This window comes from Danio aesculapii, chromosome 18 (assembly GCF_903798145.1).
Source record: "Danio aesculapii chromosome 18, fDanAes4.1, whole genome shotgun sequence".
NCBI classification, from domain to species: Eukaryota; Metazoa; Chordata; class Actinopteri; order Cypriniformes; family Danionidae; genus Danio; species Danio aesculapii.
In genome coordinates this window covers 44,664,504-44,684,233 of record NC_079452.1, presented here as the reverse complement: position 1 = coordinate 44,684,233, position 19,730 = coordinate 44,664,504, and the positions used below count along the sequence as shown (strand labels likewise).

Sequence of the window (19,730 nt, the reverse complement as noted above, 5' to 3'; positions counted from 1 at the left end):
AATATGGGAATAATTGGGTGCTAAGCACTTCCATGCTCATTACGACAGGAAGAAAATGAACACGGATCCAAAGGGCCCTTGAAATAAACTCAAAATTCCTCCCACATAAAATAAGGACAGACAAAAAGTAAAGTGTAGACTGCAAACACACACGCACACGCGCACACACACACACACGCAACTTTATGTGGTTAGGCACAATGGCCTTCCTTAAGACAGATGGAGCATGCTCACTAAGACTCTATGAATATATCAGGCGGCTCCACTCTAGTATTGGCTGTCAGAACTGGAGAAGGTATGGAAGTTGCTGAGGCTCAGAGCATTGCGCCGTTTGTTCTGCGAAATTACTCACTGGCCCAGCTCGTTAATCTACACTACAGTGTGCTGCAGCAGCAATTATTACTTAAAGAATAACAACACCAAGGGAGGAGGCATATAAAACAACTACAGAGGAACTCTTCAGTTAGGCTTATAGACTGCAACCAGGGTCACTAGCCAAAGAAACATGGGATGTAAAATATCATCCACCAAGAATCAATCATTAAAAAGTCCCACCCAGTCCTCTATAACATGCTACTCTTCGAGTAAACATATTTGAAACATTCCCATAACATAATTAGATAAGTCATAAACCCTTTACTAGTCCACCTAACCTAACATAAGTAGAGTTTCAACAATGGTAAATAACACCACCCCCACATGCAAATCTAGTTACTCGATCCATATAATAACCACAACAAAGAGTAAAATAACATATTTGAAAACATCACCATAACATGGTAAGATAAGTCATACACCCTTCACTTTCCACCAAACCTAACAATTAAAACTTCACCAAATGTAAATAACACCACTTCCACATGCAAATCAAGTTACTCTTTCTATAGAATATCCATAACAAAGAGAAAAATACATCTAATTGTCCACGACAGGCTACAGGAATGAAATGAAGGGGAATAAAAGAGAACCTAATTGTTTGTTGGCCTTTGCTGAAGGAGCGAGACCTGCAGTCTTGGTCTCGGCTGCATGGTGAAGAGTTAACAGAGCAATCAGACCTGCAGCCGAGGCCTCAGCTGCGTAGTCAAGTGTTAAACAATGGAACAGCTGTTGAGAGCGATGTCTGCACTTCCAGAAATAGAGCTGTTCATTTCACCTGTCTGTCTCACACCTGTGTGCAGGGAGTGAGAGAGAGTGCTGGGGCAAGACTAAGGCAGCAAATAAGGGTAGGAAAGCAGGAGGAGCGACTGGCAAGCAGCCAAACACACACACGCATACACACACACGTAAACACACATAAACGCACTCACACTAGCAGAGGAAACTATGAGGTCAACTTACCGATCATATGATTGGCAACATGGATCTGGATCTCTCGTTCCGTCTCAAAGGTCATTTGGCATTTGATGCACTGATACGTCTTCTTCTACAAGGAAAGATATAGGATTGGAATTCACATTGCTTTTATCATTCTCCGCACACTCACAAACACCCAACCTATCCTGCTGCAATGAGAGGGGAAAAGGCAGCGATTCTCCTATCTGTTACACTGAGTTGAGACAAAAGCACAGGTAAAGATTGAGCGTCCCTGGAAGTTCACTGTCAATATCTAGTGAAGCGAACAGGCTGTACAATAGCCCAGCAGGATGAGGCTGCTGAACCCTCTGGGGCCAGTAGTAATGTAGCCATGAATTCACACATCTCTCTTTGACTCAGAACACTTTGGGAACACAGGGAACTTATACACTAAAAATACTGCCAGAAAATGGTTGCTGGCAATGTCTCCCCTTTTCAAAAGAAATTGCATAAAATTCTTCTTTGAACTGCCAAAAGAAAAGAAATAATAGGAAAAGAGACGCACACAAAAAAGAAAAGGTAGAGAAAGAACACAAATTTGAGAACTAGAGGAAAACCTCAAATGACCCCCAAAAATACCCTAAGCGAATACAAACCATTTTATAAAAGAACATTTCTGTCAAAAGGCCCTGTGCTTGTTGAAAATGGCTAAGAGTAATCTTTTGATCTTCTGGTTTTAAATTGAACTCTCAAATACATTTAGCTTTCCTTTTAGGAGAAGACCAACATATAATTAAGATTTAGTTTAAATGTAAAGTATATCAGCATATAAGAGTGAGGCCTTGACACTTACCTTAGGAACAGGAGAAGCATCTGTAACTTTTTTAGCTCCACTGGTCTCAGGGCTCATCTCGGTATGGTCCACCTGAATGTGACTTTCCAGGTCTTCCAGGGTCTCAAATTTAACAGCACACTCTGAGCAGCGCAGTCCAGTGGTTCCCTTATCCCCAGCCTCTTGTGGAGTGACAACGACTGTTGGGGACTGGCCGTTTGTCCCTCGACTCATGCAGCCAGCACAAAGACCATAAGGCAGGCCATTGACATCTATCTTGACCAGCTCTTGCTTATTCTTGAAGTCTTTGAGACAAAGGGCACATTTATATAGTTTGTGGGGCTGCAGCTGGCCGTTTGGAGATGATGAGGCTGATCCTCCTCCTCCACCACTACCCCCAGAGGATGAGAGCTTCTGCATGTGAAAAGTTCCATGTATCTTCAATTCGAGCGTTGAGGTGACAGTTTGCATGCAAACAACACAGCGGAAGCCTGTGAGGGAGTTCCTCAGGTCAGGGTGCATCTGGCAGTGCTCAATAAACTCTTCTTCGCTCTGCAGGGGCATCTTGCAGATACGGCAGGTGCCTGTGTCCAGGCTCTTGCTGTGGGTGACCTTGTGCTCAGTGAGAGTAAGAAGTGAAGGAAAGCGTTCGCCACAGATGGGACACATGTAATGCTTTGCTGGGCCACGATGCGTCTGGGCATGTTCCCTCAAGCCATTCTCAGAAAAGAAGGTCCGTGAGCAAACGTTGCACTTATGGTTACCCTTGATAAAGTCAGCCTTCTTTTTTCTTGTGCCTGCATCATCCTCTCCAGGCCTGATATTGTGGTCTCGAAGGCGGTGATTTTGAAGAAGAGACTCCATTGTATAGGCTGCACCACATATGTCACAGGCATACATTGGCTCTGAGGCATCCAGCTCCTCTTCACCACCGCTGGCTTCATGGCTGTTTGCTGTTTCTTGACTTCCTCCTTTTAGCAACATGTTCTGCAAATCTGCTTGCTCAGCAGCTGCGGTCGATCCTGCTGTGGAACGCTTAGAGCTTTGAGTCACACCATTGGGTGTTCCATTTTGGCTTCCTCCATTTCCATTGCCATTTCCTCCATCAAAAATGCAGTGCTTCTCTCTGAGATGCCTTTCCAAAAGGACAATGGCATGGAAGGCCTTCCCACAGAGCCGGCAGTTATACTTTTTACTGTGAGTAGTGATGTGACACTGGAGCTCTACTTCTGTGCCAAAAGTTTCACCACAGAATATACATTTGCGCGCTTTTCCGGATGCCCCGGTACTAGCAGGATGGCCTAAATGACTATGCTTCACATGTAACTGCAGATCGCTTTCTTTACGGAAGTCCCAAGCACAGGCAGTACAGCGATACATTTTTTTCTCATTGCTGTGTTTTACAGCGAGGTGAACTTGTATTGACACCTTTGAATCAAAAACTTCCTGACACAGTGTGCAGTGGTACAGCACAAAGGTATGCATGTCTAGCAAGTGCTTTTGCAAATCGTCAACAGAAGAGAACTGTTTATCACAGCTCTCACAGACATACTGCGTGGAAGTGGTGGTGTAGTGAATGGTCAAGTGCTGAAGAAGTGCCTCTTGAGAATCAAAGTCTTCTTTGTTGCATTGTGGGCAAGACTGTCTCCTCAGCAGTAGTTCCAGGTGGGACTTGAGATGGGCTTGGAAGCCCTCAAAGCTGCTGAATCGGAGGTCACACTGATTGCAGGGGTAGTCTCCATTAGCAACTGCTGGGGTGCTGTCACCAGTTACCCTATGGCGCTTAGGGGAGGATATCTCCACATCCGATGAGGCTGGACTCAAGTCTGCTACTTTGACCTTACGCTTATTGTTGGCAAGTGGGATGTTCTTGTGATTCTCCTTAATGTGTTTGGTAAGTTTGAGGAGAGAACCAAAAATTGGAGAGTTGGTGCAGTAAGGGCAAGAATACACTTCCATGAATGACTGTGAGGGCTGCAAGACTGGAGACTCCATCTTAGTCACACTACCCACACTGCTGCAATGTGTCTGTTGAATGTGCTCTGTTAGTGAGGACTCTGTAAGAAAGCCCATGGAGCACTGGTTGCAGAAGAAGGCATGGTTGCCCTCCAGAGTGGTGGATCCAGCAACCACACCACCAGATAAGCAGTGAGAAACACGGATGTGTTCTTGCAGACTGTTAATGTCTGCAAACATATCAGGGCAGTAGTTGCAATGAAAGGCTGAAACATTACTGAACTGCAGAAGGGGAAAGTTTGAGGCAGAGCTCCCACTGGATCTATGTGCTTTGCGCACATGCTCATTAAGGTTATAGAGAGTAGGCAGAGTTTCCAGACATAACTGGCAAGTGTGGCTCTGCTGAGGTTTGTCTGCATGGATAGTCTTCAGATGAATTTCGAGGACAGCCAGACTGTTGAAATCTCTCTTGGAGCAATACGGACAACTGTAAGTCACTTTGCCTGACCAGGTTCCATCATCATGGTCAGAAGAAGGTGCAAGCTTGCGTCTACTCTGTCCAGGCTTGAGGGTTGAGTCTGGGGTTGATCCTCTCTCCAGGGAGGCACTGGAATCAGGAGTAGCACTGCTCATTGATGCCACACTTCCCAAGACTGGATCAGGACTGGCACTGTGGTTGCTGGAGTCTGGCTGTCGGTGGCTGTCAAGATGGCAATAGACATCCTCTACAGATGGGAACTGCTCAGCGCACATGGGGCACTTGTGTTTTTTGTTGGCATGCGTTCTGTCAATATGGGTGAGTAGAGTGCCTTCATCGCTGAAGATTTCAGGGCAGTGGATGCATTGCAACTCTGCACGGTCTGAGAGCTGGGGATGCTGTGTCAGCACATGTTTTTCAAGTTCATCTGTCTGACTGAATGTTTCCTCACAGTAGTCACACATGTATAGATCCTGATCCTGCTCAGTTACATCACTGCTAGATCCATCACGCTTACCCTGATCTTTCTTTGCCAGATGTTCCTTGTTCTTCCGATGGGCTTGCATGTGGCTCTGAAGAGAAGAGGTGGAAGAGAAGCCACGCTTGCAAATGCTGCACTTGAATGGTTTGCTGGAACTGTGTGTCTTGAGGTGGATCTTGAGATGATCACTGCGAGAAAATGCTGCCTCGCACTCCTGGCAACTGTACTTCTTGTCACCGGTGTGCAGCTTGACGTGACGATCACGGCTTCGCTTATGTTTGAACAAACGACTGCAGAAGGTGCATTTGAAGGGCAGTTTGTCACTGTGGATCTGCTCATGGCGCTTCAGGTAGCTGAGGCGACTGAAGGACTTGTCGCAAAACTGGCAGGGATAAGGCAGGCCAGAGCCCCCTTCTTCCTCCCCTGTGCCCATACCCATATCGCAGCAGCCATCCCCTAGCATCTGTGACGGCGATGCCACGTCTTTGCTAGAGGGAGAGGACGCCACCCAGGAGAGCCCCGGGTCATCATCACCATCTGCAATGCAAAACACAGACAGAATTAAAATGTTAAAGAGGCAGAGAAAATATCAAAATAGAAGCAAAGAACTAAAGACAGCAAACCCCAGAGGAGTGGAGAAATAAGGACAAAGATGTATTTTTTTATCCTCTTATCCTCCCTCAGCAAACAAGCTCATGCCCATATCCCCCAGATTTGGATCTGCTTTATCATATTTTCATTATGGTCACCAGATTGAAAAGCTTCTCAACAGTGATTAGAGCACATTCATAAAGGAAAGTCCTCTTACTGGACAATGCATAACAAATCATAGCACTGGATTATTTATGTTTCTTCGCTGTTTGTGCAAACACACAGCCATCTAGATTAATGCAGGCATACATTATACAAAGATATACAAAGCGGGTTGCTCTTAATTCTGTCCTGCTTTGTGCAATCTGATGGGGCCTGACACAGTCCAAACGTCATCTATTTAGCATCTCAACCAGCAGACTCCGAAGGAAAGCAAGGGAGAGAGCTCATGACTTATTGAGGAGGGATGCTGCGAGCACAAAGTCCCACTGCGGCTCAGACAAACACAGAATTTTCTATCAGCGCACTGTTTGTTTGCTTTATTTTCTCTAAGTTGTATGTTCACTCTTAATGCGTTGAAAAAGCCTCTGGTATAACAGAGTCCAAAAAAATGTATGTTTAAAGAGGATAACGCCACACATCCCCTGAAATCTCCATCCATAATCACGGGCCAAATGTAACAAATGCCTCCTATGCTCGGTATTCTAAATAGAAATGAAAACCCCACTGAAACCGAGTCACAAGCTACAACATAATGCAGTGGGAAATAGGAAAAAAGAACAAAGAAAGTGCATCACCTCAGCGTGTATTGTATAAACTAATAACTTCAACTCCATATGGCAGTTGTAGGATTTTACTTCCGCCCACTACTCTCCCATTACACAAAGGTGAGCACAGCAGAATTTGTAGAAAATAAATTCAAGTGATGAATCGATCCACTTTAAAATGTAGGTGCTGTGCAGAACAAATAAATCTCCACGGGGGTTTGTGGGTAGAAATTTGTAAAACCATGAATTATGAATTTAGCTCTAAGCGAGAAATGAATTCAGAGCTGGAGTAAAGAAAAAGTTAAAAATAGAGATATCAGTAAAGGAGTAAGATATGCTGATATGTAAGTGTGACGTTACTAAGAAAACACATTACAAAGAGAGTGAGGAAACCTTTCAAAAGTAGAAGTCATTTTATAAAACGGTGAGTACGTTCATTATAAGATTCAGTTTTGGTTATTAAGTTTTAATAGACTGCATCTAAATTATATAATACATTTCATTTATGCTCAAATCCCATTAAAAAGAAAATATATATTAAAAATGACATAAAATTTTAATCTAGATTAAAATTACAACTTTTAAGAGAAATGTTTTGTCTAGAAGGAGAATCCAGACAATACAGAGTATCTAATAATGCAAGAAGACCGTCATGCCTTCTCTGCACCCCTTAAATTTTTTGTCAACCTGTCTCACTTTCTCAGATTACATTTAGCTTAAGACTGCCAAGCCCACCTCTCACACACCTTCTTTGCCTCTTCCCCTCCCCTCCTTTAAGTACAGTGCCCTCCCCCTGTTCTGTTCTCAAGCTTTTGTGTCCATGTCAGGATAAGAGCCATCCCAACACAACCTAAAACCCTCGCAACACAGGAGAGAAAGTGTTGCAATGGCCCCAATGAAAGAGCCCAGAAGAAAAGCCCATAAGGGACTTAACCGTGGTGAATTCTTTGGCTGCACAATGAGACCGTGGCCCCTGACAGGCCATTCTCTGATCCAGCCACTGTGGAGGTGAGAGGGGGCGGGTATGCTGGTGACAGTGGGGGTGCCGACTGACAGGTAGGCTGTCCTGCTGAGACACAGACATGTACCACAGTGCAAGAGATACAAAGAAACACTTGCTTAAGTTCAGAGCCAGAAAAAGGAGGGGAAAAGAGGCAGAGGAGAGGAAAAGAATGGAGCCCAAAAGAAAAAAAAAAACCTCCTGGCACATGTGGTCATTCTGGCGAATTATAAATCTATTAATGCTAATGCAATCCCTCTGACTGCGACAGAATGTGAGAAATCACTTTTGAGAAAGAGGGAGATTATAGTCATTAAATAGCTTTAATCCTCAGAAGTGTGGCTGTCGGAAAATGGAAGATCACATGGCTTTTAGGGGGCTTTTGTCATCTGTCCGCCGGGGGACTTGGCAAGAGCACTAAACAGGGTAAGAAATTTCAATGAAAAGTTAAATTAGAAAAGAAACAGAAAGAAAAAAGTGAGGGGGGGAGAGAGAGAAGAACTGGCGACTGGAATGGGCACAAAAAAATGGGGCTCATTCTACACTCCTGTTCTTTCCACATTTACAGGCTAAACTGACCTTCCTTTTCTTTTCAGATTCCTCTTTCTCCCCTTGACAGTTTGTTTCTTACTTGAGCCACATTCCACCCCCAAACTTTCTTTCATGTTGTGACTCATTACAGAATTAACAGTCTGCTCTGGTGGTTGCCCCTGGCGCTGGCCTTCTCCTCGCCAGCCTGTCCCATGTGGAGGGGTGGAGCACAGGATGGATGGGTGTAGCGAGGGAGGGAAAAATGGGAAGACAGGACCAGCAGAAGGACACATTCTGATGTTCAGGGATGGGCTTGCCTCCCTGCCTCGAACAGGGCCTGGTAATTGGGAACATGATAACAGAAACACATGGTGATGGCGGCAGCCACCCCAGCACCTAATCTGCAGATAATTCCGGTAGATTTAAGAGAAGACCCCCCCTATCCTATAAAGACCCCCATGCCTCCACTGGACTGGGCTGGGCTAAACCACATCGGCCAGTTAATGGGCTAGCCAAAGCGCTGACATGCCGTGGTGGAAGACGGTAATGAAGACATGCTCGGTCTGATGTCTGTCCTTTCTCCTCTTTATCAGACACAAGAACAGATGGGGGTGAACCAGATAGAGGAAAAGGAAAAAAGAGAACCCCTCCATCTCCACCAACACTAGAACTGTGGGTTTTGTGAATGTCCCTACCGACACAAGCCAAACGTCAGAGCCAAAAAAGGCTAGTGTGTTCATTAGCGCTTGGAGGCATATACAGCAGACCCACACTTATGACATACAGCACTGCTGTTCCCCTTCTGGAACAACACACCATCCAAAAACAATACAGCCGTTCCACAATGATTAACACATTGAAATTTATACTGCATGGGAGACGAGGTTAAATATGCCCACTTTGACAACAACCACACAAACACTAAACTGGTGTAACATTTATTCCAACATATTCTCCCATAATATTTTTATTTTTCATTTTCAGTTTGTACACATTGAAATACAACATTTTTCAAACATTTTTTCCAACATTAACCTTGTTGCATTTACAAATTATACAAAAAATAAGGATATATACATATTTATATTAAAAACAAACAAACAAACAAACAAAAAATAAATAAAAGTAAAACTGCTCCTCTTTTGTTGTTATTGGTAATCTATTCAAACATGACAATTATAATCATACTGAGTATTAAGTACAGCCAACATATATTGAAGAATGTATCAATACTGAACTATAAAGCTGGAACTGCATTGTCCATCAAAAAATTATTCATCAACTTCTTCCTCTGTTATATCCACTTCTTTGATATAACTAATGAAAGGACTCCATATATTTTCAAATACACGCTGTTTAGATTTTAGTATGTAAGTTATTTTTTCTAATGGCAGACTTGACAACATTTGTCTTATCCATTGAGAAGCGTTTGGTCTTTGCATCTTTGTCCATAGCAAAGCTACACATCGTTTGGCATAAAGCAAGCCGAGGTCTATAAATACTTGTTCGCTTCTACTATAATTCGAGTCCTCTGGATATAAGCCCAGCAAAAAAAGCTTTGGCTCGAGGAGGATTTGTTTTGAAATAATTTTTTCACTTATGACTCTTACCTCTTCCCAAAATAATTTAATCTTTGTGCACTGCCAAATACAGTGAAACAAGGTTCCTCTAGCTTCCAAACATTTTGTACAAATATCTGGTATGTTTTTATTATATTTATTTAATTGTACTGGTGTTACATATGTCCGCATTATCCATTTATATTGTATAAGTTTAAGACGTGAATTTATAGACATAGTGTGAGCTTTAGTGCAGGCTTCTTCCCAATCTTCATCCGAAAATTCAGACTGCAAATCTTCCTTCCATGCATTCAACTTGCTATATGAATTTTCAGGTGAATTCATTGTCAGCAAACCATAAAATTCTGATATGATACCTTTTCTCAGATTATCTTTTATCATCATGTTTTCTAAAGAGGAATATGGAGGTCTATTAAGATCATTATCTTGATTTGCTTTAACAAAACTTCTTAATTGAAGGTATTTGAAAAAATGTTTTCTATTGAGATTAAATTTAAGCCTCAACTCTTCAAAGGACATCATTCTATCTGAATCTGTCAAGTAAAGATTTTGAATCATTTTAAGTCCTTTCGACTCCCACAATTTGAATGTTGCATCTGATCTTCCTGGTACAAAAAAACGATTACCCCATATTGGACTAAATTGAGACAGTGAATGTGAATTTTTTAGATATGTTTGTACATCAAACCATACATTTAACATGTGTTTTACAATTGGGTTTTTAGTTTGTTTGCGTAGTTTTTTTGGCGTGTCTGAATAAATGTATGAGGGAAGAGGTAAGCTTAAATTATAAGATTCCATTTCTGCCCAATGTGGAGATTCACTTGTTGAGAAGTAGAACATAATAGACCTCAGCTGTGCCGCCCAGTAGTACCATAGTAAGTTTGGACATTTTAAGCCTCCTCTGTCATATGGCAGGTATAACAAAGACAAACGCAATCTTGCCCTCTTATTGTTCCATATAAATCTAACAAACATAGTTTTTATTTTTGCAAACAGTTCTGAAGGTGGAGGTAATGGAATATTTTGAAATAGATAAAGTAGTTTGGGTAGTATGTTCATTTTTAAAATATTAATTCTTCCAATTATAGAAACTGGTAGTGACATCCATCTATCAACTGATTCGTTAATTTTTGTCATTAAAGATGCATAATTAGCATCAACAATATTTTCTAATCTTGGTAAAATCTGTACACCCAAATATTTAAACTGTTCAACAACTCCAAATTGAGATGCCTCTACATTTGGATTCTTTCTTTCATCTGAATTTAAGATTAATATGGAGGATTTTGTTTTGTTGATCCTATATCCTGAGATATTGCCAAATGTTTTAATTATTTGTACCACAGCTGGAATCGATTTACTTAATTTTGACATGAATAGAATGACATCGTCAGCATACAAGGCTATTCTATGTTCTGTTGGTCCTAACGTTATTCCAGAGTATTGCTGATGTGAGCGTACTGCAGCTGCGAAGGGTTCAATTGCTAGTGTGAACAGCAAAGGAGAGAGTGGGCAACCTTGTCGGCATCCTTTATCAATTTTTATAGGTTTGGAAATATTTCTGTTAGTTAGGATTTCTGCTGTCGAATTTTTGTATATTACTTTAACCCATTTTATGAAGTTATCTCCCATTCCAAATCTTTCTAAAACATTGAAAAGATAGGGCCATTCCACCCTATCAAAGGCCTTTTCGGCATCTAATGATAAGAGTGCTGTATCTGATATTTCTTTGCTACTATGAATAATGTTCAATACCCGTCTTACATTATGAAAACCCTGCCTTCCCATTATAAATCCATTTTGGTCTTTATTAATAATATATGGTAGTGATTTCTGTAGCCGGTTTGCTAAAAGTTTACATATTATCTTAAGATCGGAGTTTAACAAACTTATAGGTCTCATGTTTTCACATTTATTAGAGGGTTTACCAGGCTTTGGCAATAAAATAATCAAAGCATTATTCATAGTAGGTGGGAAATTACCTGTTTGAAATGCCTCCAGAAACATTTCCATTAGTGGAATTAGTAATTTATTTTTGAATTTTTTATATAGATCTATTGGGAGACCATCTGGTCCTGCTCTTTTACCTGATTTCATGTTGTCAATAGCAATCTCTATTTCTTCTATATTAATTTTCATCTCCAAATCTGCTTTGTGTTCATTTAAAAGGACAGGTATAGGCAATTCATCTAAAAACATTTTTTGATTTTGTAGATTGGTTTTACCTTTTGCTTCATATAGTTCTTTGTAATAGTCTCTAAAGGCATCATTAATTTCAACAGGATCCACTATATCCTTTCCATTTACCCTTACAATTGTAATAGGTGTTTTGGTCTCCAATTGTTTTATTTGCCATGCTAAAAGTTTACCTGATTTATCTCCCTGCTCGAAAAAAGATTGCTTTAGTCTCAAAAGACTGGAGGCAGCTCTAAAAGCAGATAGCTTGTTGTATTCAGCCCTCAAAATCATTAACTCATTTTGAATTTGTGGATCATTATTCTCATATACTTTTCCTTGAAGAGTTTTTATTCTATGTTCCAATTGTATTCTCTTCTCTTTTATCTTTTTTGATTTTGAACCTACGTAACTAATAATATGCCCTCTGAGGAAAGCTTTAAAAGCTTCCCACTTTATACATGCAGATGTTTGTGTAGTATTAATTTCAAAAAAATCTTCAATCTGTTTTTCTATATATGTCACAAAGTTTTCATCTTGTAACCATTTATGCTGAAAGTGCCATCTAGTTGGGTCCTTTGTCAATTTTCTATCCACATATTCTATACAACATGGGGCGTGATCTGAAATCACAATATTATCGTAGAAGCTGTTATGAACTTTGGCTCGTAATTCTGAGGAAATTAAAAAATAATCGATTCGAGAGTATGTCTTGAACACATTTGAGTAACAAGAATATGATTTTGTTTGTGGTTTCATTTCTCTCCAAATATCCAGCAGATTAAATTCATTAATTAAATTAATAATTTCTGCTCTACTTTTTTTATGTGTCTCGTCCAATCCTGTGGATCTATCCAGACATGGATTTAGAGTACAATTAAAATCTCCAGCTATAATAAATAATCCTGGTAATGCTGACAGCGTAAAAAATAAATCTACATAATATCTAGGGTCATCTGTATTGGGGCCATAGACATTTACCAGATTTAAACATTCTGATAGTAGAGACCCTTGAACTATTAAATATCTCCCAAACTTATCTTTAAGTATTTGTTTTACTTGAAATGGTACTGTATTATGAATAAGGGTCACAACTCCTCTAGCCTGGGATGAAAATGATGCTGAGAACACACTACCCTGCCACCTCCTCCTTATTTTGATAATATCATTTTCTAGTAGGTGTGTTTCCTGTAGAAACACTATTTTAGAGTCCATATCTTTTAGTTTGTTCATGACTTGTTTCACTTTTTTAAGTTGTTGTAGGCCTCTGCAGTTCCAGGAAACAAAATTAAGGGATACTCCTTGAGACATTTTTTACAAAAGAAAAAAATAGATTACCTTGTATTATGAAAATAAGAATACAGAGAAGCACGACGAACTTGGATGCACGAACCCACATCCAACACATTGAACATGAACTACACCTTTCCCACTTCTGTGGGATCTCCCCTAGAAACATCCTGATTCCTGGTATAGCTAAGAACTGTTCCACACTAGTGAGGATCAGTCAAACCACTCTGTAATCCCTTTTACTGAACCCTCACTGCCGCTACATATTTTAACAATTAACATTCGTCTGCAACCAGTATAATGTTACTGTAGTCTATCAGTTTCACACATATTTCCTTTTGTGTCTGACTATCTAGTATTTTATTTTTTTTTTTTTTTGTAATAGTATAACCTGATATAGGCTTCAGATATTACAATATATTTTGATTACCTGATAAAGGTTTCGGATATCAATGCACTTTCAATAGCTTCATTCTTAAATATTCCAACCTCTTTTTTTTTTTAACTGGTGCAAGTGTCCTCCTTAATTTTGTTGATGAATTCTCGTGCTTCGTCTGCCGTTTGAAAAGTACGAGTTTGTTCTTTGTATGTTACCAGCAGCCTGGCTGGGTTAATCACTCCGTGTCGAATCCCCAAGTCGCGCAGTTCCTGACGTATTGGGTCAAACTGCTTCCGCCGTTGGTGTATTCCAGTTGCCAAGTCAGAAAAAAACCTTATTTGCTGGTTCTTGTACCGAATGTCTTGTTTGGCCCGTGCAGCTGTGATGACTGCCTGCTTATCCTTGTGGTTTAGGAACCGCATTATCAGCGTTCGCGGCGGCGCTTTTGGGTCCCTCATTGGTCCGATTCTGTGTGCCCTTTCGATGATACATGAGGACTGCAAAGCGATACCATTCAGTAATTCTGGAATCCACTTATCCAAAAAGGAGCAGGGGTCTCTTCCCTCGGCGCCTTCCGGGAGGCCCACCAATCTCAAGTTGTTTAGACGCGATCTGGTTTCTAAGTCCACAAGTTTATCCTCCAAAATTTTGTTCTTTGACTCCAGTTTGTTTACTTTGGTTTGCAGGTTGGCAACGTCATCCTCTACGTTTGAAATCCGCAATTCCGCCTGCGACACTCGTTCACCACAATCACTTATCTCCTTTCTCATACTTTCAATCGCCGCCAAGATTCCATCAAATCTTGATGAAAAGTCCGTCTTTAGGGAGTTTATAGCAGCCAGTATATCGTCCGCTTTCGCTCCTTCAACTGTGGCCTCTCCGTTAGACTCATCCACCGCGGCTTCATCGTTACCCTTCTGTGTTTCACCACAGACGCGGTAATCTGTTAGTTTCGGCTGTCTTGACGATTTACTATTTTCTTTATTTAACTTGGCAGACTTCGACATTTTGGCGTTCACACCAACCTTATTCTAACACGTTTTGTTGCGTATACGAATGTTTTTAGTAGAAAGTTATAGTAGTTAGGGCAGAGCAGCGTGAGGCACGTCTTCTCAGGTGGCCGCCATAACCGGAAGTCTTCCAACATATTCTATTCGAACTTGACAAATGAAGGCAAACATTCTGGTTTTGGCCTGACTAATCTCATCATCATTTTACATTAGATGCCACTACTAACATGTTTTGCCACAGCAAACAAAGTTTTTAAAGAGTTGATCATATTTCCACCAACAAAGGCTGCATTAACACTGCACTGTTCAAGTGACTCAATTTCGATTTTTTTCTCCCATGTGGCACAGATCGCATATGGCCCATGTACGTGTAAGCAGAAACAAATCACATGGATTGCGATTTACTCAAATCAGATTCAGGCCTTGTTCATATGTGAAAACTTATCCGATATGAATCGGATCTGTGTCTCGTGTCTGCAGTGTAAGCAGGTAGATCGGATTTTCATCAATGCGAGTCACGCATTAGAAACCGTAGCGAATGACGTCAAGTCTGACACTTTCTTTTCAGAACAGACTTCAGCAGAGTCCCAAACCTTAAATCTCATACACGAGGACTAAAATAGCTTTTATATTGTCATATAGCACAGGTATTTAAGCATGTTAACGGACATTAACAGATTACATACAGGAATAGAGAAAAGAGCACTCTTTAATTATCAGCTGTTAGTCAGCGCCCGCTCTTTTTTTCCTGGTCGTTGCGCCTTTGCTGTGTGCTGTGTAAATGCAGACAATCGGATACAAGTCACTTTTAAAGATGATGTAAGCAGGTCATCAAACAAATCGGATACAGTCACAAAATCGGAATTGACCATCAAGATCTGCAGTGTAAATGCGCCAAAAAGTGCTGGATAAGCATAACAATGTTCAGAAAAGTAAAATTTCAGAACTACACCCAAAATGCTATCAAAGACTTTGAGAGAAATGTTAGCCCTGATCACAGTAGTCTTGTCACGATGCTGGAATTTCTAACTTCGATATGATACCTTGACAGTTATCGATATTCAATACCATATTTTTATACTGTAAAGAAAACCAATCCATGACACAACAGACCTGTAGGTCTATAGGCTATGCAGTGTATAAACTTTAAATACAGGGGTTTGTCGTTAATAGCCTACCGCACATATTGAACTCCATTAACTCTGAGACAGATTATATAAGCCTAATAAAATGTTTTTTCTAAAAGGGACAACACGTATATCTCCAACACTTATTGGTGTTGCTGATATGGAGCAGTCACCAACCTTTCGAAATTGTTTACACAACTCATTTACTCAGCACTGCTCTGTAGCAATGATTACATATCGGCCTGATTATGTCCTTGTTTATTTGTTCCAAAAACATAAACCTTCTTAATCAAAACTGGTCACAGGGATTCAGCATACCATCTTGCCACTGGATACTAAGGTGATGAGACTATGTACTGTAGTGCAACATGTGTGTCAACTGCGGTGGGTGAGGGAGTGAACAAAGCCAGTATCAATATGAACCAAAAAAAAAAGATTGCATCATGTTAAATATTCGGTCACACTTTATTTTGATGGTCCGTTTGTTGAATTTAAGTTACACTGCATCTACACGCCAACTAATTCTCATTAGATTATACAGTAAGTAGACTGCTAAGTTGGGATGAGGGTTGGGGTTAGGGTTAGTGTAAATTGCCATGTAATTTTCTTATAGTCAGTTAAATGTCTGTTTAGCAGCAGTATCAACAGATATTAAGCAGACACTAAAACTCTAATACAACAATACTCAAATAGACCATCAAAATAAAGTGTTACCAAATATTCCAGTATCAAAGTATTGATATTTTTGACAACACTAGACTGCAGATATCAAAATGCTGCTGCAGTGAGCCTTAAGCTATGCTAATTAAAAATGTAATGCACATTAGTAAAAGTAGACGCCAAATTTGATACGACGAATAAAATAAGACCTTTGTACAGCTTGAACAAGGCCATACCATAGTTAACTGTTTTATTGATGAAACATTGAAATCATCTCTTTCCAAAACTGTGCAAATATACTGAAAACTTAATTTATTTAGACATATTTCTCTTTAGTTTTATCAACAAGATATTAATTATCGTTCAAAAAAGTGAATTACACACTATAATATAAATTAAAACGTATTGACTGTGTAAAAAGTAATGTATTTATTTTATTTTATTTTAATCAAACTTGTGTTGACGCAAGCACTGTAGTGGCATTTATCAGCGTGCATACCACAACCCTACTGCCGCTGACACGGAGTATATATGATGTATTTTTTTATTTGTTTACTTGTTTGTTGAAATAAAGATAAACATATCTATAATTGATAAAAAACGCCTAAGTATAGTTTAATTTGGTAAAGAACGCAGAAGGCATTTAACTGGTAAGCGTAAGGCAGTGTTCACATCTACTCAACTTATAAATGTGTGATAATTCTGACATTATGCAAGATTAGAGTACAAGCAAAAAGAAATGGTAGAACTGTGGTCTAACCAGACCTGCATCTCATCACTTCACCTAGTCACATTCCACTTCCCTGACCTCTCAACCCCTTCTCTACCCCTCTACCTTTGAGCCTGGCCCCCTGCCCAAAACCTCCACCTTTTCCAGCAGCCCCCCTGCCCAGCTCACAGCCCCTTCCCCCTGGCCCACTGCCCACAGCCTGGGGCAGGAGAGACACACTGTAGGGGGCAGAAAAACAACTTCCACCCTGGGCTCCCACTGGGCAACCCAGCACGCCAGCCAGACAGGCCTGAAGCAAGAGCCAGGGGAAAACAACATCCACAAAAAAACAGAGTATAGAACTATATGAGTTTTTTTTACTTATCTCTCGTTTCTTTTTCTGGGCTACTTATGGAGACCACCCTCTTCACTATCTTCCTTCCTTCCTCTTTCCCCTAGGCAACAGGATGGTCATAAAACATAACAGAGGATAAAGCTATGTTGCTAAGAGTGTAAGAAAGAGTGGAGAAGTGAAGACAAGAGAGGAAAAAGAGAGATTGTGAAGGGAGGGGTCTGCGTGCAGAAACTGACCACATGGTCAGCAGTCCTCTGGGAGCATTGTCTCTGAGACCAAACACCTGTTTACCGATACTGAAATACACACACATTTATATACACATATACACAAGCAAACCGACTGCTGTGCCACCCCCACCCCCCACTCCCACACGCACTGGTTTGCCATGTTCCTTTGGGTTTCTATGCTGACACACTCTCTGCCTCTGCCATACCCCATCGCTGCTCAAGGGAGACAGTCTGTCAGGGGCCTGCTCCTAGTGGACACACATACACACGCTCATACACACAAACTCATGTTTGCTGTCCCTAACCATCTCTGCTCCATCAAGCTGACACTCTCCAGTCTGTGCTCGCAGGACCCCTGGCATTGCTCTCAGTACCCTACAGGGGGCTCCAGGGACACAGTCTGTTAGGGGTCTTTTCCTAAAGGACACAAACACGCAAACACATGCCAAGGTGATGTCATCGTGTAGCCAGTCTGTCAGGGACCATAATCCTGGAGGAAACCCATGTATTTACACTCATGTGTGCTCTTGCACGCACACACATATGCGTACTGCAGTGATGTCACAGGACGGACTGTCTGTCAGGGGCCGGAATCCTGGAGGACACACACTCTTGCTGCCCACGGCCCATATGGAGTTACTGGCGCCCATAAGCGTCCGAGCAGCCGGACTCATTCCCAGGGCAGAAGGTGAGGGGCAGGGGGTTGGGAAGGCAAGGACAGCTGACAGCCTGCTCCCCATCTCCCCTCTGGCGACCCCCAGGTGAGGAAGAGAAATGGAACACGTTCTGGAGGCTGACCACTCACTCACCTCTAGAGACCACAGAGTGCTGTACAGATGGGTGCAGTGCTAACATGGCGACAAGAGGGACTGGAGAGAGGACAGGAAATAGTGGTCAGAAGAAAAGGGAAACAAAGCACGAATCTATTTCTTAACTATGTCTAGTCAAAATTATTGATATTTCTGTTAATCGTGACCTTTACTTAAACAATCTTGATATAAACTGTTCGAGTCTAAATATTTACTCTAAGCCAGAGATGTCCAAATCAGGGAACACAGGGTTATTCTATGATATCCTCAGATATGACTCACCAGACCAATGGGCAATGGGGGAAAAACATGCTAGCTTTGTTAGCTTTGATTGAAGATTACCAATAGATTAAATTGAATGGATTAATTGTTCTCCTAAAAAATGAACATTGTAAATTTTGATTTCACTCAGACTTTAATACTATTTTTGTTTTCTGTCTGCTTTTCAACAGATATGCTCGTTATTGACCAGGTAATGTTAACCCATATATATATTTTTTTCATACTATCTCTTAAGTGGGTAAAAATTAAGATTTAAGTAAGGCCTGATAGCAACAGTAAAGAAATTCTGAGGCATTGTTTAACATCTTCAACAGATGCTGTGGATTACTCTCTACTTTCAACTCTGCATTTGTTCACAGGTACAAAAAAGAACTTCTTTTGTTTGTAAATTTTAGTTAACACCGTTTTGTTTGTTTGAACAAACTGAGGGTTAAAATTAGGGATGTCCTGATCAGGTTTTTTTGCTCTTGAGTTTGAATCATTTGATTTTGACAATCTATCTACCATTACCAAAACCAGATCCGATAGTCTATAATACATAAAAAAAAATAAAGAAGAGCGAAGAAACGGATCCAGGATGTTCCTCATTTTTTATTTAATTCACCTTATCTCAACATTCAACAACTCTGTTAATAAACAGAGCACTTCTGTGAGGTAGCTTGAACAATCAAGTAATAAATAATATCAATTCTTCACTTTTGGACTTTTAGCGCTACAGTAAATATAAAACAAATCTAATATAAAAAAAAAACTAATAGCACCTCAACTTAAAATACCCGGTAGGCAAACCCTAAGTTTACATATCTCACAGTTTGCTAGGACAATGCTGTCTTCATCAACTTTATAATACCTCCAGACCGCATACATACTTTACTTTGCCGGCATTTAACCAATAGCTTTTCTGCAACACAGTGATGTCATGCTGCACGCATTGCTGTTTCAGTGTTAAGTCAAGAAAGAGGTCTAACTCTGTGCCACCAAATAACTAATATATATATATATATATATATATACACACACACACACACATATATATATATATATATATATATATATATATATATATATATATATATACATATATACATATATACATATATATATATATATATATATATATATATATATATATATATATATATATATATATACATATATACATATACATATTTTGACACTAAAGCTTACCTCG

At 40.4% G+C, this 19,730-nt stretch overlaps 1 protein-coding gene across 2 annotated transcripts in view; it reads right to left on the bottom strand.

The window, feature by feature from the left end:
- Nucleotides 1–19,730, bottom strand: part of znf423 (zinc finger protein 423) — a 219,713-nt gene that overhangs the window by 111,862 nt on the left and 88,121 nt on the right. For both annotated transcript variants that reach the window (XM_056478474.1, XM_056478475.1), the window contains 2 exons: nucleotides 2,147–5,577; nucleotides 1,339–1,423 (listed from right to left, as the gene is read on the bottom strand). In XM_056478474.1, the coding sequence (XP_056334449.1) occupies nucleotides 1,339–1,423; nucleotides 2,147–5,577 (3,516 nt within the window). The remainder of the gene's footprint in view (nucleotides 1–1,338; nucleotides 1,424–2,146; nucleotides 5,578–19,730) is intronic.